General features: G+C 38.2%; 3 protein-coding genes across 5 annotated transcripts in view; 1 reads left to right on the top strand and 2 right to left on the bottom strand.

The window, feature by feature from the left end:
* Positions 1 to 320: 320 nt before the first annotated feature.
* On the bottom strand, positions 321 to 3,463 carry LOC109984518 (cathepsin S). Its single transcript, XM_020634704.3, has 8 exons — positions 2,581 to 3,463; positions 2,040 to 2,164; positions 1,695 to 1,817; positions 1,382 to 1,528; positions 1,073 to 1,294; positions 810 to 975; positions 558 to 660; positions 321 to 476 (listed from the first exon to the last, which is right to left on the bottom strand). The coding sequence occupies exons 2-8, from the start codon at positions 2,160 to 2,162 to the stop codon at positions 362 to 364; spliced, it is 999 nt and encodes a 332-aa protein (XP_020490360.1). The 5' UTR covers positions 2,163 to 2,164; positions 2,581 to 3,463; the 3' UTR covers positions 321 to 361.
* A 702-nt stretch (positions 3,464 to 4,165) lies between these two features.
* ctss1 (cathepsin S, ortholog 1) lies at positions 4,166 to 11,648 on the bottom strand. Of its 2 annotated transcripts, none has more exons than XM_065948556.1 (8): positions 11,526 to 11,648; positions 9,607 to 9,730; positions 9,391 to 9,513; positions 7,111 to 7,263; positions 6,788 to 7,012; positions 6,183 to 6,348; positions 5,052 to 5,157; positions 4,166 to 4,933 (listed from the first exon to the last, which is right to left on the bottom strand). In XM_065948556.1, coding segments are annotated over exons 1-8 (999 nt in total). In that variant the 5' UTR covers positions 11,528 to 11,648; the 3' UTR covers positions 4,166 to 4,833. The 2 variants fall into 2 exon arrangements, with proteins under 2 accessions (XP_065804628.1, XP_020490363.1); XM_020634707.3 differs by lacking the exon at positions 11,526 to 11,648 and adding an exon at positions 10,824 to 10,998.
* Positions 11,649 to 13,152: 1,504 nt separating this feature from the next.
* Positions 13,153 to 18,578, top strand: part of LOC109984491 (leucine-rich repeat and immunoglobulin-like domain-containing nogo receptor-interacting protein 1) — a 6,557-nt gene continuing 1,131 nt past the window's right edge. Inside the window, exons 1-2 of one of the 2 annotated variants that reach the window (XM_065948532.1) lie at positions 13,153 to 13,486; positions 16,668 to 18,578. The exon at positions 16,668 to 18,578 is cut by the window's right edge and continues 1,131 nt beyond it. In XM_065948532.1, coding sequence (XP_065804604.1) covers positions 16,680 to 18,497 — 1,818 coding nt within the window. In that variant the 5' untranslated portion in view covers positions 13,153 to 13,486; positions 16,668 to 16,679 and the 3' untranslated portion in view covers positions 18,498 to 18,578. Of the gene's footprint in view, positions 13,487 to 16,646 lie in introns of both variants that reach the window. The other variant, XM_020634673.3, reaches the window with a different exon arrangement.

Genomic DNA, 18,578 nt, shown 5'->3' with positions numbered 1-18,578 from the left:
TTTCCTGAACGCACGCATCCGATCCATACTGCATAAAACCCGGAAGTTAGTATCCATACTGAAATGTTCAGTATACTGCACGGACCCAAAAAAAAAAAAAAAAAAAAAAAAAAAATGCATGTTGAATGACCACGAAAGTTCAGTATACTGAAACTCCATACTGAATAATACGTACTGCCTACTGAACTGTGACAATTCGGAAAGGGCCAGAGTTTTTGGCCTTGCAGCTGCAGCCAGATAAATTCAGACTTGATACAGTCCAGGATTCCAATTAGTTTGTACATTCTTATGCAACAAGATACAAAAAGAAAAGTTGAAAATCAATTTTATTTAAGTTTATTTAAAACTGATAGACAAAACATTAACCACTTTCTGAGCACATTAAGGGGTAACAAGCATAGAGAGCAATACCACACTGATTTCCTAAATTCCGAGCCATCTTGATGTAGCCTCGGTCGCCATACTTCACACCCCAACTACAAGGGAATTTGGAATCATTGTTAAAAAAACAAAACACTCAAGTTAGCATTGACATTTTTTTGTAATGCTATACTTGCCTGTTTTTGACCAGCCAATAGTCTTGACTCCCAGAAGTGCCGTAGCCCACTGCCAGTACTCCGTGGTTCACATTATCAGTGCATGTGTGGTCCCTGTACACACCTCAGGAGCCGCAGAAAACAAAACAGAAATGTAACCAATAACAGCTCAGGTTGAACCCATACTTTTACAAAAACTTAAAGTGTAAAAACTCATTTAAATTGGGTATTTTTACATTCTTAAAATCAGTGTTAACCCTTGACGGTGCTCACCATGACGGTAGAAGCCAAACTTTGGTCTTGAGGCATCAATTGCTACAGCGATAGGACCGATTACAGCAACAGCTTCCTTCAATGCAAACTCATCCCCCTTTGGTAAGAAGACATAGCCAGAGCAGTTTGCAGCCCGATGCTTTGGGTAACATTTACATTGACCGTGCTGAAAAGAAAGCAAGGAACAAGGATATGACTGATGTCAGGAATAAAAATCAACAAGGTTCATCACCACAGTAATGGACCATAATTCTAAAGCTTACGCGGCCGACGTAGGGGTAGGCCGAGTCAGATGCTATGCCCTGACTCATGACATAATGGAACGCGTTTGACATGAAGCCACCGTTACACCCAAGGTTCCCGTAGTTCATGGAGCAATCCACCAGATTCTGAGGACTGAGGGATTCCAGGATTCCTGTGGTCTTCTTGAGTTGTCCTTCAAGAGCCCCAACTGCACTGAAGGCCCAACAAGAGCCACACAAACCCTTAAAGATAGAAAAAAGTAGTTGGGATACGATGGGATTCATGTCAATTTACAATTCTTTGAGGCATTATACTGCCCCCCACCCCACCTGATTTTTGACATCTGTTACCAGGCCTTTATCCCTCCAGTCCACGGATTGTGGGAGAGTGTTGACCCCGATACCTCTGGAAGAACCCCTATCCAGCTTAGTGGGCACAACCGTACCTATCAAGGTGCTAATGATTTCATCATTGGTCTATAAACACAGAAATAGTTACTCACAAGTGAGTCACTTTGATTTCAAAGTCACCTGACACAACATGCTAACCCAAACATTCAGACAAATAATTCATGTAGCCTTTGTTAAAGCCATTTAGTTGTTCTAGTGACACATTTAAATAAAAGGTTAGCGGTCTACTCACCAGGTCTCCCAGGTGGTTCATTGCCAGCTCATAGGAGTGTAAGCCCAGAGACGCTTCCAGGTTATGGACATTAATCATATCCAAGTTCTCTTCCCATATCCGCCTGCGGCCAAGATCCTCAAGCTGGAAAAAACAAACAAGCATATAAACCCCAATCTGCTACCCTTAATTGGCCGTTTATCAAATCCAACATACAAAGAGGTGAAGACTTTGATTTACAGTGTACTTGGATGTGATAAAAGGATTTTCATGCATAACCAACACGGTTTACGTGCTTATAGTTTAATTCATGACTGAATGCCTAGAGAGTTGAACATTTCAGCAGTGTTAGATTAAAGACTTTACCTCTTCAGAATAAACTTTATTATGCATTTTCTTCCATAGTCCCCAGTGTCGATCCTGTTCAGACTTAGTGGAGGCTGCTGCAAAGCCACACAGGGCTGTAAAAAGAAGCACGCTCCAAAACATCGCTGTATGAAGGAAAAAAAAAAAAAAAAAGAAGTTCATTCACATGGAATCAGCAATAACTGGTTTCTTTAGTGTCCCACATAAAACTAAAGGCCTGAGTCATGCTTACATTTGCCAGCTGCATCAGAACTCCATTAAAACTAAACTCTTACAGCTGATTTGGATTAACATTAGGGAGCATGGGGAAAAGAAACAGACCAAAACCATTTCATAATCTAGGTTTTATAATATAAGCACTTGCATGAAAGACATTAAGAACATTATAAGAGTGATAAAGTTTTTTTTATTTTATTTAAAAAAAAAAAAAAAGTGATAGATTAAATCATGAATTTGCACATTTAATTTAACAGTTTATTTCTCATTAAGTTTAGGTGATCAAAGTTGAATTTGTCAAAACAGTAAAGGATAGATAACCTACCAGGTATTTCTTGTTTTCCTTTGAACTACAATATTGGAGAAAAACACAGACACAAATCCAGGTTTCCAAAGTAGTCCTCATAAACCGATGACAGAACAACTCTACACATGACCTTAGTGGTATGGTGTCCAAAGCAGAGACTTCAAGTAGAACCTCAGTCTCCCTAATTATCACAACGTCACTGGCTGCACACCTGCATGTCATTAACCCTTGATGATTTTTTTTGGCCACTTGGGAGCAGTGGAAAGTGGAAACTAGGGCCCTTTCCGAATTGTCACAGTTCAGTATGCAGTACGTACGTTCAGTATGGAGTTTCAGTATACTGAACTTTCGTGGTCATTCAGTATGCATTTTTTGGGTCCACCTCAGTATACTGAACATTTCAGTATGGATACTAACTTCCTGGTTTTATGCAGTATGGATCGGATGCGTGCTTTCAGGAAATGAATTGTATTTTACCACCCACAATGCTGTGCAAAATTAAACGTAAATCGTCACGTCACGTCTGCCTCATAGACTGTAAATATTCTGCCTCCAAATCAAAACAAACGAGCGTGGATTAATTGAATCAATTTTTAATCTACAGTTAAAGTCCCGACTGAAATCACTACTTTAAATTAACAACAGAAAATATAACAAATATCTGCATTATTATAAAACCTTTCTCCCTCTATTTAAATAATGATTTCACTATTTAAATGCGCCTTTATTGGTTTTATTTTATATTCTGTATTTTACTGTCTTTCATTTGTTCTTTCCTTTATGTACTGTATGTTATTTAGTTATTTAATCTTTTACTTGATTTACATTGTGATATTGTTTTTTTGTTTACCTGACTGTATACGAGCATTACTCTTCTTGAATAAAGCTAAACAAAAAACAAAAAAAAAACGGGTGGATGCGGCCGGTTCAGGAAACGTAAATGACGTCACTTCCATACTGAATGAATCAGATGAAGTAGGAACAAATATCTGCTTACTGTGCGCACCTACTGAATAGTAGGTACTAACAGTATACAGCACGGATAGTAGGTACTGTATACTGACTACTGAAAGATTGAAGCGGTACTTAGCAATTCGGATACAGCGGCGTGAACCCAGCAAAGGCAAATGGCTTCATCACATTGAAAGTGGCAGACTGCTGCTTGTTTAGTAACCATCAGAAAATGTAAATGATGTTGTGTTTCTACGGAAGAGGATGAGGACCAATTATTATTATTATTTTTTTATAGTTCTGACTTTTAAGTTCTGAGGAAATTCAACCTGATGAATGTAAAAACTGTGTTTTATCTCTTAAAGTTGTTTTTACAGGCTACAAACATCTGAGGATAATAAAAAATGTGGCTTTGGCTGCAAACGCTCCACTGTAATGACAAGTTAGTAGTCTGTCTGTTGATGCTGTTGTAGTGTGCAGTTTGTAATTTTTAAATTAAATATAGAGTGAAGGTAGGTCAAAGGAGGCTAAAATAATGGACTGAACTCAACAGTGGTATTTTTAGACTTAGATTTCTTTTTAAATCGTCAATACCAAATAACACTTCATGATGAAATATTCAAATGATGTCAATGTCATCTATCTGACTAAGTGAGGGTCAAGGTTGTCTTTATTATTGTTGTGAGAGGGCAATTTGTTTTGCAGTCAGCAGTAAGATACAGCCAGCAATCAGCATACCATATAAGAAAGGACAATTCATTCATTACAATAGATAAAAAACACAGATGAAAAGCAACACCATTATTCATTTAAAAAGGCGATGAGAGCAGGGACAAATTAGTTTCTCAGTCTGCTTGCCCTACATGCCGGCAGGCTGAATCTGCAGCCAGATGGCAGCAACTTCAACTCCTTGGACAAAGGATGACTACGAGATACATAAGTGAACATGACGTGATTCTTATATTTCTTATAGATAAAAAACATTGTCAGGCTGATATCTCTTAATCGTATTGTATCCTGTTATATAATAACATTACAGGCTCTCAGTTCAGTTATGTGACCAAAACATTTTTAAAGGGACACAGTCTCTGTTCTTTCTTTACAGACATTTTTTAATCGATTACTTAAACATTCAAAGTTATTTAGACTAGTAAAGTAATTTACTGAATGACACTGAAAACTCTTTTTGGCTTAGTTTTTAATTGTAGTATAGCTTAAACATGACCACTGTTAAACATGACAACAAACTGCCCCCCCCCCCCCCCGGTAAACAAAATAACTTAAGTCCTGCTCTGATAATGAAGGACACAGGTGACATTTTCACAGCGTGGGGTAGACTGCAAAGCTGGCAATGCCACAGAGATTCTTCTTGTTTCTGGCGATCCGAATGAAGCCGTCTTCTCCCCACGTGGTTCCCCAACTGGAATGAAAAAAAGCAAAACAGTTACACTATATTTTGTTCACATGTGTAGAAGTCATCCTTTGTTTTACCATGTGGGGTTAGACATTCATATTCTGAAATGTGAGAAAAAACATACCTGTTTTTCACAAGCCAGAAGTCCTGTCCTTGGTCTCTGCCGTAGCCCACGACCAGCACGGCGTGATTGGTCAAGCGGGGATTGCAGCTGGGAACGTTGTACAAACCTGAAAGACACATAAGGTTAAAAAGATAAAAAAATATACGAAAAATAATGGAATCTCTTCTATGAACCTGCATGACAGCTGAATAACGTCTGATATCAGATCATTTAGGGGGGAATGATAAATAGTTTAAGTGATTTTTTGGAATGGGAAAGTTTTCAACACAGGTTTTAGTTTAGGCTCTGTTGTCAACTTGACTTATTTAACTGGAACATCACACTTTAAATTCACTCCTGTTATCGCTGTGTTTATAGCTGCTTACAGTCTATTGGTTAAATACAGCGGACACGTTACAGAAGTGGAATAATGAACACATTTTATGAACAGGTTGTGCCACACAAAGCAGAGTTTATAGTTTCCATAAGATTGAAGTAAGTAGTAACATTTTAAAATGCAACCAATCATTGATTTAACTTACCAGTGCCTTTCTGTTTAAAAGCAAAGGTACAGTAGGGTAAATAAAGTATTTTGCTCTCTAAATATGATTTTAACAAAAATCTAGGCCTTGAGCCTCTTGAAAATATGGCATTATCTATCTGTTTAGAAAAGGGAAAATGTGGTCCATCTTTGAAACTTTTAACATTCAATTAAATTTAATAGAAATTCTACAGCTGAAGTATGAATATTCCAGCAGAGTAACGTTGTTTGACTGCAGAGTGAGGGCCTTTTATAAAGGTTCTGAGAAAGTGATCACTTTATATTCATATCACGTTTTTATAAAAGTGACATGTTGAAGAAAAACTCTGAAATATTACAGTTTGTTCCCCTAGAAATCACTTGTTCTTGTATGGATCCAATTCTTTTTCCAGTTAAAAAAGTTCTTCATTAGGGAAAGATGCAAACACAGAATGTCTTCAGGTTAACTTTTATTTCATGGCATAATATAGTTGATAACACACTGTCAGGCATAAATGTCACGCTGCCACTGCCAACCCTAACCAAGATCCACAACTACAGAACCAAACCATGAAATGTTATTTAACTTCTCTTTGCATGTTAACCTCTCAGTCAAAGTGGTGCAGCCTCACCTCCTCTATAGAGATGAAAAGATTTCAGCATGGCGTTCACAGCCACAGACACTGGACCGACTGATGCCACGACGGCCTTCAGAGTCTTCTCATCTCCATATGGGAGGATGTGGAAATCAGAGCAGTAACCGGCTTTTCCTGTGACGGAATAACGACACTTCCCATTCTGCAAATCAGATAAGAGGAATACATCATTAACAGTGCTTCCTGAATTGGTATGAAGTCAGAATTTATGATTTATTTACAGTAATGGTGCAAAAGAAACATTCTAATATCACTTCCTCTTAAACAAGACTCTTTAATAAAAACATAGTTACATTGGTAAAATGTGCTGAAACTGATGTTTTATTGTTACAAACAATGGAATCATGGGCTACTTATAAAGCAAATGAAATATAGAAAAGCTTCTTTTTTTTTAAATTAGGATTAAATCTGATGATACGTCTAATTTGTAGTATTAATAACTGAGAGCAAAAAAAACAAGAAGGGAAAGACGAGGAAACAATGAACTGGAGGAAATGACACGTAACATATAAGTGGGTCAAGTTTTCTTAAACCTGACAGTTTATCTAAAGTTAATTGTGGTTTCTCATGCTGAGGACGACCTGGTGTTCGTACGGGTAGAAGCTCTCTGAGTCGATCCCTTGGTTGCGGATGATGTATCCGAAGGCTTTAGAGATGAATCCTCCTCTGCAGCCACGGTTTCCATCCACGAAACTGCAGTCCACCAGGTTCTGTGGACTCAGAGGAACCAGAACTCCTGTCCGCTTCTTCATCTGACCCTCCAGAGCCCCCACAGAGCTGAAGGCCCAGCATGACCCACACATCCCCTTAAAAGAAATCAAATCATGTTTAGTGCCACTGACTGTCATGCCATTGTTCTTATTCCCACATTTTGAAAAATAACAGATCTTAGATTATCACTCGCCTGGTTCTGGACCGGACTGACCAGGCCGCTCTTCCTCCAGTCCACACTCTGAGGTATCGATACGCTGCTGACTTCCTTTAAAGAGCCGTTTCTGAAGTTTGATGGATCTTCCAGCTTCAGACCATTCAGTTTCTCATTGATCTCCTCAGCTGTCTTTATAGAAAAAAGTTTTTATAAATATATGAAATACACAGGATGGTATAATGTAAAATCGTAATGTTGGCCTCCTGATAAGAGTTCTTACTTTATACACATTCAACATGCCTATATTTTGTATTTTCAGCACTTTAAGTACACAATACACATCTTTGAATCTGTGCCTTAAATCTTTAAATTCAGATCAAGCCTTTAAAAAATCCTCCAAAGGTGTTTGTAGTCTAAGTGCTATCTGACAACAAAAAGGGATCTTTTTCAAAAAACACCAAGTTCCTCCATGCACACCACTGACCCTTTTTTTTCTTTTTAAAAGTTTGATTCTCATGTCTTTGGAAGTTTTTCTTTTTTTGCAGGTGTCCCTAAACCTCTTTGATACGGTCATTAAGTTAACACCAAGTTCCCCTGAGCTTGATCATGAGGGAACTTTTGCCTCTAAATACAGGAACTTCTGATGCAGAACCGAGCATCATTTGGTTTTAATCATTTTAATCAGCGTGCAGTCCTCCTCTGTCAACAGTATGTTCCTATTTTGACTTTCATCACAGTTTTATAATCTCATTAAAACCTTTTTTTTCTCTAAAAAATGAAGATCATTTCATCCGGGCTCTTTTGTATCTTCAAGTTAAGTTGTCCTCTCTCTGGGACATACTGTACTTTCAGTAACAGCTTTTTTGTGCATAAAATTAATGAAATTATTCCTTTTTCATCGATCTCACACTCATTATAGTCACAACTAAAAGCGTTTTTCGATAACTTCACTCAAAACAGGTTTGGCCCACAGTTCTGCTGTGGTTCTTTATGTTCCAGACATGTTGTACCAGTTTGGTGTACGTAAACCTTTATGTAAGTTTTTTGGCATCCCCAGATGTACTTTATGTCCTGATTGTCCAGATTGTCCGTGCTATGTTGGATTAAATTCATCAGATGGTAAAAGAGAAGATTAGAGCTGCTCTATAGGTTTGGGTTGAAATCCAGCAGCAGAGGGTTTAGATGCAGATTAACAGTGTTGGTCAGTAACATGCTTCTCTCACCAGCAGAGGTCAATGAGTGTGACTGCAGCGTTGTAATGAAAAGCACATGTCGGCAGTGGTACCAGGATGGATTACGATCCAGTTAATGAGGGCTACTCTTCAGTACTAAAATGTTTCATGTCATGTATTTTTTATCCACCAGAAGGCGCTCTAATACATTTCTGTTCTAAATAATGGCATGGTGATCAAGCATTCCTCTTAGTTGGTCATCAGAAAATCCCTCTGACGTGTACTTTTTCTGTTTGATGAATAATATTTCATTATTGAGCTATAGAGGAATCCTTCATGTTGGCACAAAGCTACTTTTGTTAGTTTTGAGACATGGTGTGTGTGCACTAACCAGTTTATGGGGGCCAAAGGATATATCTGACTGGAGCCAAGAACATTTTTTAAGCTTCACCAAGGACCTATCCAGTGCTTGTTTAACTTACTTAAAAAGTGCCCATTTCTAGCCCACGTAAAACTCTGATTAGACCAAACAAACATCCAAAATGTATCAAAGTTGTGTATTTGGCAGGAGAGTCACTGCATGGATAAAATAAAAACAGTTACCCACTGTTGTGCTTAGCTCAAGGTCATGGTTGCTATTACAAAGTGGTGGGAGAAAAATAATATGTGATTGATTAGAAAATCTGAAATTACCAATAAGTAAAAATGATTTTAGTTATCAGTAAATAAAAAGAAGTTATCATTTGTAATGTGAATATAAGCTCGAGGGCAGCAGAGGTGGTTGAATCTAGTGACCAGAATAACGGCTGAGAACTTTTTTATCTTGTTTTCTTCTTGACATTTGACTTTACTGCACTTTTGGTTAACACCCACTGCAATCCAAACAGCTGGTGTTTTCCTCTATACTGCTATTCTCATATTAACTCTAAACCTCCATTATGTTTAAATGAACAAGTTTTTGGTCATTTATGGAGTTATTGCAGTAAGTTTAAGCAGGTAAAGAAACCGTTAAAATACTTTTTTTGCGTTATTGCTTTGATACATTCCTGTTCAGGACTATTCATGTTCAGACTAATATTTAAGACATGAAAAGGAGCGGGAGGAGACTGAAAACACAAACTGTTTCCTCAGAGTAGATTGGTACCATGTCAGCCAGATGATTGAGTCCCATCCTGAAACTGTGTTTCCCTGCTGAGGCCTCCTGATTGTGCCTCAACACTAACAGCACGTTCTTCTCCCAAACCGCTCTCCTGAAAACGACCTCAGTCTGAAACAAAAACACAGACTCCATGATCTCACCGTTTGTGTTTCTATATGTGTCTGTAAATAGAAAGAGGAAATGATGTTTTCACTCTCTCACCTGATTATCATACACCTTGTGATGTTTTACTGTCCAATCTTCCCACAATTTACGTAAGGCAGTAGAAGAAGAGTGGCTGAGATCCAGGGAGACCAGAAGCAACATGGCACACAGAGTGTGCATCCTACAAAGATAAAAAAGATAATGTAACTAACCACATTCTTCAAGCAGACAAATAAAAAATGATTAGCCATCAAAGAAGTTGGTGGATTAACAACAAAGTTAGTTGCTGAGATAGTTTTATCTTTAATTTTTTGGTAGCCTATTTGTCACTAGAAATGAGTTGTCCAGACTGTTGGTTTGGCAGAATTATTATTGTTTATACTTACTACCATTGTAACGCCATACTTACTGGTTCTGTACACACATTTCTTGCTTAACTGGCTCCATATTCATTCTTTCCTCATGTCTTACTTTTACCAGACCAGGGTTGAGCTTATGAGCTGTCTTCCAGTTAAAGCTACAACCAGGCTATAAAAAAGTTTATTGATCCTTTTATTCACCGATGTCTTTACATATTATCTTCTATGATCTTTTAAACCCAGCTTCATGGTCTGATTAGAAAATCTTCTGCACACTGACTTTGAGTCATCAAATATGAATTTAGATAATTTTTTGAAGTAGATCTTAAAAAGTGTTCAATTTGAACTCAAAGTCAAATTCCCCCAACTAAACACCTGCAGCTCTTCACTGGGTGATTAAGAAACTAACCTTGAGTTGCAGCACCTCTTACACCATAACAAGCAAAGTTAAGTGTGTCAAACCAGTAAGAGAATTTCGAACACTCAATTCAAACTCTCAGGAGACTTTAGTTTAAAAAGTCAAATTCCCCAAAGTATACGTGCCGGCATCCCATTCTTTAAGAAGTCTTTCTTCAGTAGACTATTCATGTTGTTCATTTGAACTGTTCTTCTCTATTCCAGTCTAGAGCCACAACATAGCAAAGGGAAGCCTATAAAACTTCATGTGAAAGTCAAATAACAATTTCAAAAGGCACAGGCTGTGCTCAAGCATCGGAGAATTTAAAAGATTTGTTCCCGTTCAAAAGAAGAAGTTTTTTAACTGTAATCTCTTGTCTTTTTCTCCTTCAAATCTTTACCCTCATAAAGCACAATCCATACAAACAATTTAACTTTAACCTTTGACACGTATCCGATAAAGATCACAGCCAAACATGCTTACATTACTATAGAGAAGAATAAACACTTTGATTTTACCTTGTTGCAGAATGATCAGCAGGGTAATGTTCCGTTAAGAAAAGTGCATAAATGTTAGCGAGCCAAAAAAACCCTTCACACTTAAAAGAGGAAGTTTACAGAAGTTTCTCCTCACACACACTGCTCATTTTTGTTCTCTGTTTTACAGAGCATCTACTCACAGGCTTGTCATGTGAATCTAATTTACAAACAGCTGCAGAGGCCAGAAATACCCGTCACTACCAGAGGTGGAAGTGAAAAAAGTTACATGTTACACATACGCAAAAAGTAAAACCAATTGTGGTGGAAAATATGTGAGAAAAATAAAAATGGTGTTCAAGGCAAAAAAAAAAAAATTGGGCTCAGGACAGAACCATGGGGAACTCCACAAACCAGGGATTTATTTAGAAAGGTATAATTGTCACCTGTAACAGAGAATGTCCTGTCTGATAACAGAGAAGAAACAGTCTAAAGCTGAACCAGAAATACCCAACCAGATATGCCTGAACCTTTCAACCAATAAAATGTGGTCTACAGTATCGAAAACCTGCACTGTGATCCAGTATAATCAATACAGAGCTTTCTCCTGCATCACTTTACATAAATAGGACATTAAAAACTCCTATAAGAGCTGATTCTGTAAAGTGCAGCTGACAAAACAATAATGAAAGATTGAATATGATGCTAATAAGACAGGAGGATATTATGTAATTAGGATCTTACATTTTGCAGCGCCTGTATTTGGCATCAGCACAGAGTTTTTCTCCCTGAAACCGGGGTTGGACGAAGATCTGCTGATTAGCGCAGGTTCCCTGAGGTAACAGATGGTGAGGTCCTGACTCAGCATAGACTCTTCTTCTGCGGTGATCATGCACCTTTTCTGTCGACACATATCATATTACTGCAACTGAGAACAGAGACAACTACTCAAATACCTTGTTGGTTTATAATGTTTAATCCATTGAATAGGGAGTGAGTTGTTCAAATGGTGGAGCAGTGTGGGGGTAGTTAGTAGCTTTATCCCAAATGGAGAAATGCATTCATCAGTTTGCCCAATTTACAGAGCAAACAGTCAGTGAATCACATTTTGAAAGAGTAGATCATAGGGGAACAATTCTCTGAAAATAAAGTCACATTTTAAGCATTTTTATTCAGGTAACATGTTGTAGCAATTCACATCCGGTTATTGTTGTATGAAAAAGAACATATAGAATACTTAATGGTTCAACATCAATATAGTGGAAGAAATCCAGACTTTAGGGAGAAATCATTGGGAATTTCAAAGGAGAGACAATAAACTGTACTGTAGCTATATTGTACATTTTAGGTCCCTTCCTGGTGTATAATAGGCAAACTTAGCTGTAGGGTTTGTTGTTGTTGTTCATGGCAGATTTGACAATTAATTCTTAAGCATTTGGAAGGCAGGCTACAGCCACACACCAGGGAGGCAATATGCTGACGTCCAGCACTTTAAAGAATGATTTGGAACAAGAGAAAGTTGAGAATTAGGTCTCTTATCATTTACTCTCATAACATCTGCTTTGGCAGCACAGCTGGGGCAGGAGTCAAAAAACAAACAAGCCAAATTCAATTACTCAAATATGGAAGGCTTGTAATGTCATTCAGGGATGAAAACACAACACGATAATATAATGATATGGTTTTATGGTGCAAACCAGAGCACACACACACACATATATTGTAATTTGTATTGCCAGTGGTAGGAACACATTCAAATCTGCTATTAAATCTGGTTGCATAATTCAAAAGAATCATAGCTGGAAAAAACATCTGTAATGAATTAGCCTGCAAAAGGTTAGAAAGAAGAGTGGAGACGTGATGATGAAAATCAGCACACCCGTTTTGTTGCTGTTTATATCTTCAGAGTAAAAAAAGGGGAATAACACTTGATTCTAAAGTGTAAATAGTAAAAAATACAACCTACACTTTTAACAAATTGTTCTTCCCAAATGCAGGGAGATTTAGGGAGATTTTCCTGTAAATCTCAATTACATTAATGTGAAACAGAACAATGGGAACGCAATATGTCATTGCTTAATTTTTTTAATGAAATAGTAATGTTCAGTCTTAGATGCAAGCATCTATTTGTCACTTGTAAAATAAGAAATGTGGCTCGACCTGTATCCAACCTTCAAATAGCTGACAGACAGTACGGCTAAAAAGGCATTCTTTTATCTTTAAGTGTCAGCTCTTAAATTCATTTCCATCTGTGTGTTGCTTCTGATTCTCAGTATTTGGCTTACCCATGCCTGACTTCCTCCTGTCATCCAGTGCAGCGTGCTGGATACAGGCCAGGATCTTGTGCATATAATCCCCCAGCATGCAACAAGCTCCCGCAAGTACACAGCCAGATTGTTGTTGCCATGAGGACGGCAAAGCAACAGGGGAACTGAGCTGCTGAAACCCTAAAAACTCATAAAAGGAGAATGAAGCTTTCTTACTGTAATTTGTCTATGTGCTTCTCTCATGTTGCAGGCTTGGTTTGGATTTATTTTATAACAACAGCAGGTTAAGAGCTGGACCTGACAGACCACAAATTGAAGTTAGGGACAATTTCAGGTAAAAAAGAAAAGAAAAACACCTGAAATTTCTCCCTTTTTTCTCACTGCAAAATTATCAAAATGGAACTCTCACAATGACAAGCGTGCCAGATTAAAGAGAGGGTGAGTTAAACTATTTCATTTTCAATTTTCACTCATGATTACAAAAATATTCACCCTTTCATTACAGCATCATTTGTATTGTATATATTCAGGCTCTCAGGCAATAGTAAATAACTGTGATTTCACCTTTACGCATTATTTTCACCTTGAGCATGTGCGCTCCCTCAGGAATTTAGGAGTAGACTCCATCAGTCACTGCTCGGGGGAGCCGCTGTCATCTCTATCAGTTAGATTTGACAATATTTCCCCAGCTACATAACTGTCAGGAAGAAAATATCTCATTTGAAATATGATGTTGGATACACTACAGGATGATTTTATCTCATTTACATATGCCTATATACATATATGCTTGCAAAAATCATGTCTACAAGCAAAAAAAAAGTTTAAAAAATAATGGGATATATAGCCTATTAAAAATGGAAAATCAAGCTCTAAGGCTCTAAGAACTACTCACCTGTAAAGCACATCATGCATTCATGCACATCAGCAGTTTGTCCTGCATAATGGTCACAGATTTAAGAGAAATCTGTCCTGCTGTTTGGCTTTTTTAAATCGTCCCTATACTCTCAAATTCTGCATGAGGAGAGCTGCCAAAACAAAGGGTGGCTTCACACTTGAAGGTGTTTTTTTTATCAGCACTCTCTGGACAACTTAAACAGCACATTTCAGTGAGTCACACATTTTATGATGAGCTGATGACAGCATTTTTTGAAAGGCTTACAGTTTGTTGGCTTCCTCATATTATTCACTTTCAGAATTATACATCTTAAACATGTTGATAGGTTTTTACATACAATTATATTTGAATAGTTTTGTAGTTATACAAGTCTGATAACATTTTGACTTTGACTGGACAACCATTTACCATTTGTTTCCAAACAGTTTTCAAAATACTGGACCTTACTCTTGCCCTGGAGTATAAGTTTTGCTTCTGCCGCCCCCTAGTGGTATATTTTGAAAACGTTTCAATAAAGCAAGGTCCTTTGATGATGTTGACATCTACGTGTTTTAAATCAGTCCAAGGGTTAATTTAACTCCTTCACTTCGCACTACTATTTGTCTTTTAATGTCAGTTAAATGAACAGTAGTTATTCTTCAGTTAAATGAACAGTCATTGCTCTGAATCTGTAGATAAAACATCTTAATGCAAACTCCAAAGTTTGACCTTGTTCTGCTGCAAAACTTGGTTGTTGTTTAGTTTTTAAAAGCAATATCAAACTTGAAAGGTTCAAAAAATGACTACATTTTGAGACCAAGACAGTAATTGAAAAACATATGAGACATTTTATGAAGCCTATAGCATTAAGACAGAGAGCAGAGGGAGCTGATTATACACATTTCTCTCTGAAACATCAAGATTCATAAATCTTACTTCTTGGGTTTGACAGAAACATAGGATACACTAAAACAGAGAATATGATCTTTAACTCAGTGGAGCTTAACACTTGATAGAAAATGTCTGCACAAAAACATCATCCCATCAATCCTAGAGTTCAGGTATATTGTCCCAAAATCAAATCAACGCTAGCTTTGGATTAACCAAAAGATTTTCAAGTCATGCCAGTTGCAACGCATTCAAATAGTCAAAAATAAATGTTTTAATATCCTTTTAGTCTACTTATCAACTGCAATACCTTTAAAAACACAATACAAAAAATGTGCCTATGAGGAATGATGTTTACAGTAATTGAGGACCAACAGATAATTGAACGGTTGAGTCCCTCATGTAATGTCTTGTTTTTCAGGCCGACTCTTTCTCTATATTTGTGCTTTCAAATAACATCAATAAAATAAAAACAAAGTAAGTTCATTACCTGTTCTTGTTTTAATGTCTATTTGTTCCCGGTGGCGTTTAGTGGATTTTGAATGATCCACACCACCAGAGCCTCGTGGATGTGTGGTGAAACGAAAACAAATGAGAACAAAACAGAGGAGAGTCAGTTAATGTTGTGAAGACACATTTGTCACTCGATACACAGCAGTTAAATGGTTAAGAACTGATCTACAATGTTAAATAGACAGGGATTAGCTGTGCTAATTGCATTGCAATTGCTGCTAGTGTTTTAGAGGTCAGAGTTTAAACGGATAGTGATTTAAATCTGCCATTAAAGGTTAACAGTGCGTACATAAGACCCAACTTAAATCTGCCACACACAACCAGTCACAATCAATTCCTTTCAACGGTATATTAAGATAGCATCAAATGGTGGTAGATTATAATGAATTGTCCATTTAAAATAGACTGTGTAGACTTTTTTGGTACCGTCAAAACCATTTGTTTGTATGCTATCACAAGACTAATAGAAATCCCTGATTACCATCTATGGGACGCCTTCTACTCCCTCTGATTGGGGTCGGTAAACAGGGCAGCTTCCTGAAATTTCTTTCAGTTTAGAGCTGCAAGAAATGAGTCGATTGAGAAAACAGTTAATCCTTGCAAAGTGTCTTACTGTACAGAGGTGCAAAGGCGCATTGAAGGGGAGAATGCAAGACTGCACTGAATGCACTACACTTGTTTTACCACTTTTAAAATACTTTTATGGATGCATGGCAGAATATGATGTGAATGCTGTTTTTTTTTTGTCTAAGAGAAGCACAGCAAATTTAGAGTTACTATATGCAATGACAATAAGGGTATTCTATTCTATTCTATTCTATTATTTTCTATTCTTGTTAAACAAGGATAAAGGAGGCAAGCAAAAAAGCTTCCTTCATAGAGCACATTTTGCACAGAAAATACAAAATGATGTTCAGCTAAAAAGGTAGAAGGATATTAAAATAAAACAGAGAAAAGATGATTAAATTAAAACAATGAACTTAAATGTTAAAAAAAGAAAAGCTTTTCGCTGCTTTGAAATGATCAGAATGATCTGTATTGAATCGTTTTGTAAAAGACTTAACTGCAGGCTTTTTCCATGGCATACAGGAGCTGCTACTTCCGTATCTTTTCAGTTTGACAAGGATGATTCAGCACTAAAATCTGACATTTGACAATATCTTCGTTTGCTTTCTTGACCCTCCATCAACAGCTGTCTGGATATCGACTGCCTATCCCTTTCTTGCAGCTCAGCTCAGTATTTGTGTTGCAGAAAGTCGTAATTCACCCTTTCTTTCCTTATCATCATCACTTTCTTTTTTTTGTTTTGTTTTTTTACAGATGTCTCTCTCTCTCATGCAGGCAGATCTCCAGATGTTTGAGAAGATTGCAGTCCATGGATGGCTGTGCTGGGGAGCTCTGTACCTTTTAGCAGCAGGAGTGTCATTAACATCGGAAACACGCTGGCCGTGCCCTCAGCCCTGCCGCTGCAACACTGTGCTGCTGGAGGCAAACTGCTCTCATCGCCAACTTATCACAGTGCCTGATGGTCTCCCAAAAGACGCCAAACTACTCAACTTAACAAATAACAAGATCAAGGCGCTGGCTCAGCAACAGTTCCAGTTGTTAACACACATTTTACACCTTGATTTGTCAGATAATGATTTGGTTTTAATTGAAGTTGAGGCTTTCCTCGGCTTGCAAAATCTACTAACTCTGCATCTCGCTCGCAACCACCTTAAGTTCATTCCTGTTGGAGCGTTTGCTGGGTTGCCAAAACTGAAAATTCTGGACATAAGCAGCAATGACATATTGGTTTTTCTGGATTTTACTTTCCGTGACTTGCCCGCTTTGCAGTTTTTAACAGCAGCAGATAATGATGTAGTTTTCATCTCTTCTCAAGCTTTCTCTGGACTAGCAAGTCTGCAAGAGCTTCACCTTGATGGCTGTAACCTCACTGCCGTGCCGACAGAGGCCCTTACACAGCTCGGCGGGTTGAGAAGTCTTTATCTTTACCGACTGGGTCTCACCACGCTGCTGAATTACTCTTTCCGACATCTAGAGCGTCTAAAAGAGCTTGTAATTTCTGATTGCCCTTGGCTTGAGACGCTCTCAGGAAGAAGTCTCTTTGGCTTAAACCTAACATCTCTGACCATTCAACACGCTAACCTCAGTGCTGTCCCTTACATACCTCTTCATCATCTTGTATATCTTGTATTCCTCGACCTTTCTTTTAATCCAATCACTTACATCCATGGGAACCAGCTCGGTGATCTGCTGCGCCTCCGAGAGCTTCATCTGGTTGGGGGTTCGTTGCTTCGTATTGAAATCGGAGCATTCAGGGGTTTGTTGTATCTGAGTGTGCTGAATGTATCCAGAAATCTTCTCACCACGCTGGAGAGAGAAGCTTTTCAGTCAGTGGGAACTCTCAGAAATCTGGGACTTGATAACAACCCCCTAGCATGTGACTGTCGTTTGTTGTGGCTGGTGCAAATACGACCAAATCTAGATTTGGGTGGTAATTCACCGATTTGCACTGCCTCAGTCCACTTCCATGGTTTGAATTTTCTAGACCTCGGAGAAGATGAACTCCCAGGTGTGCTTACATGCCGACCGGCCCGTATTCTAACCATGAAACGTCAAGAAGTGAGAGTGGATCAGGGACACACTGTGGTGTTTCACTGCAATGCAGAAGGTGACCCTGTGCCATCTGTCTACTGGCTGAACCCACAGCTAAAACCTGTATCATCCACAGGGAGAATATGGGCTCTCTCTAATGGCTCGCTGGAGATTCGCTTTGCTCAACCTCAAGACAGCGGCACGTATCACTGTGTGGCATCCAATGCAGCAGGGAATTCCAGCCTGCCTGCCAGTCTGCAAGTTCGAGCCTTTCCAAAGTCTTTTAGACACCCCTCTCATCTCAAAGGCTGGTTCTTCCCCTCAGGTGTGAATGGAAATCAGAAACCACCAATTGATTTAAAGACATTACTGATAGCAGTAACCATTGGGCTTATGTCATTTTTTAGTTCTGTGAGTGTGTGCTTCATTTTCATGTTCTTCTGGAGTAAGAGCAAAGGGCAGATCAAGCACACAGCCACCATTGCATACGTGCCACGAAGAGCCATGTCAAGTAGTAAAGGAGGGGCGGGAAACCATACAGAGACGAGCAGGTTCACCATGAAACTAATATGACTTCAAGCACCTTGGAATAACTTGGTACATCAAGAGTTTGCATAGACACAATGTAAAACATTATATCTGAATTTAGCTTTG

The sequence above is a fragment of the Labrus bergylta genome, chromosome 19 (genome assembly GCF_963930695.1).
Source record: "Labrus bergylta chromosome 19, fLabBer1.1, whole genome shotgun sequence".
Classification (NCBI taxonomy): Eukaryota; Metazoa; Chordata; class Actinopteri; order Labriformes; family Labridae; genus Labrus; species Labrus bergylta.
The sequence above is the reverse complement of the archived record's forward strand: the minus strand, read 5'-3'. Positions and strand labels throughout refer to the sequence as shown.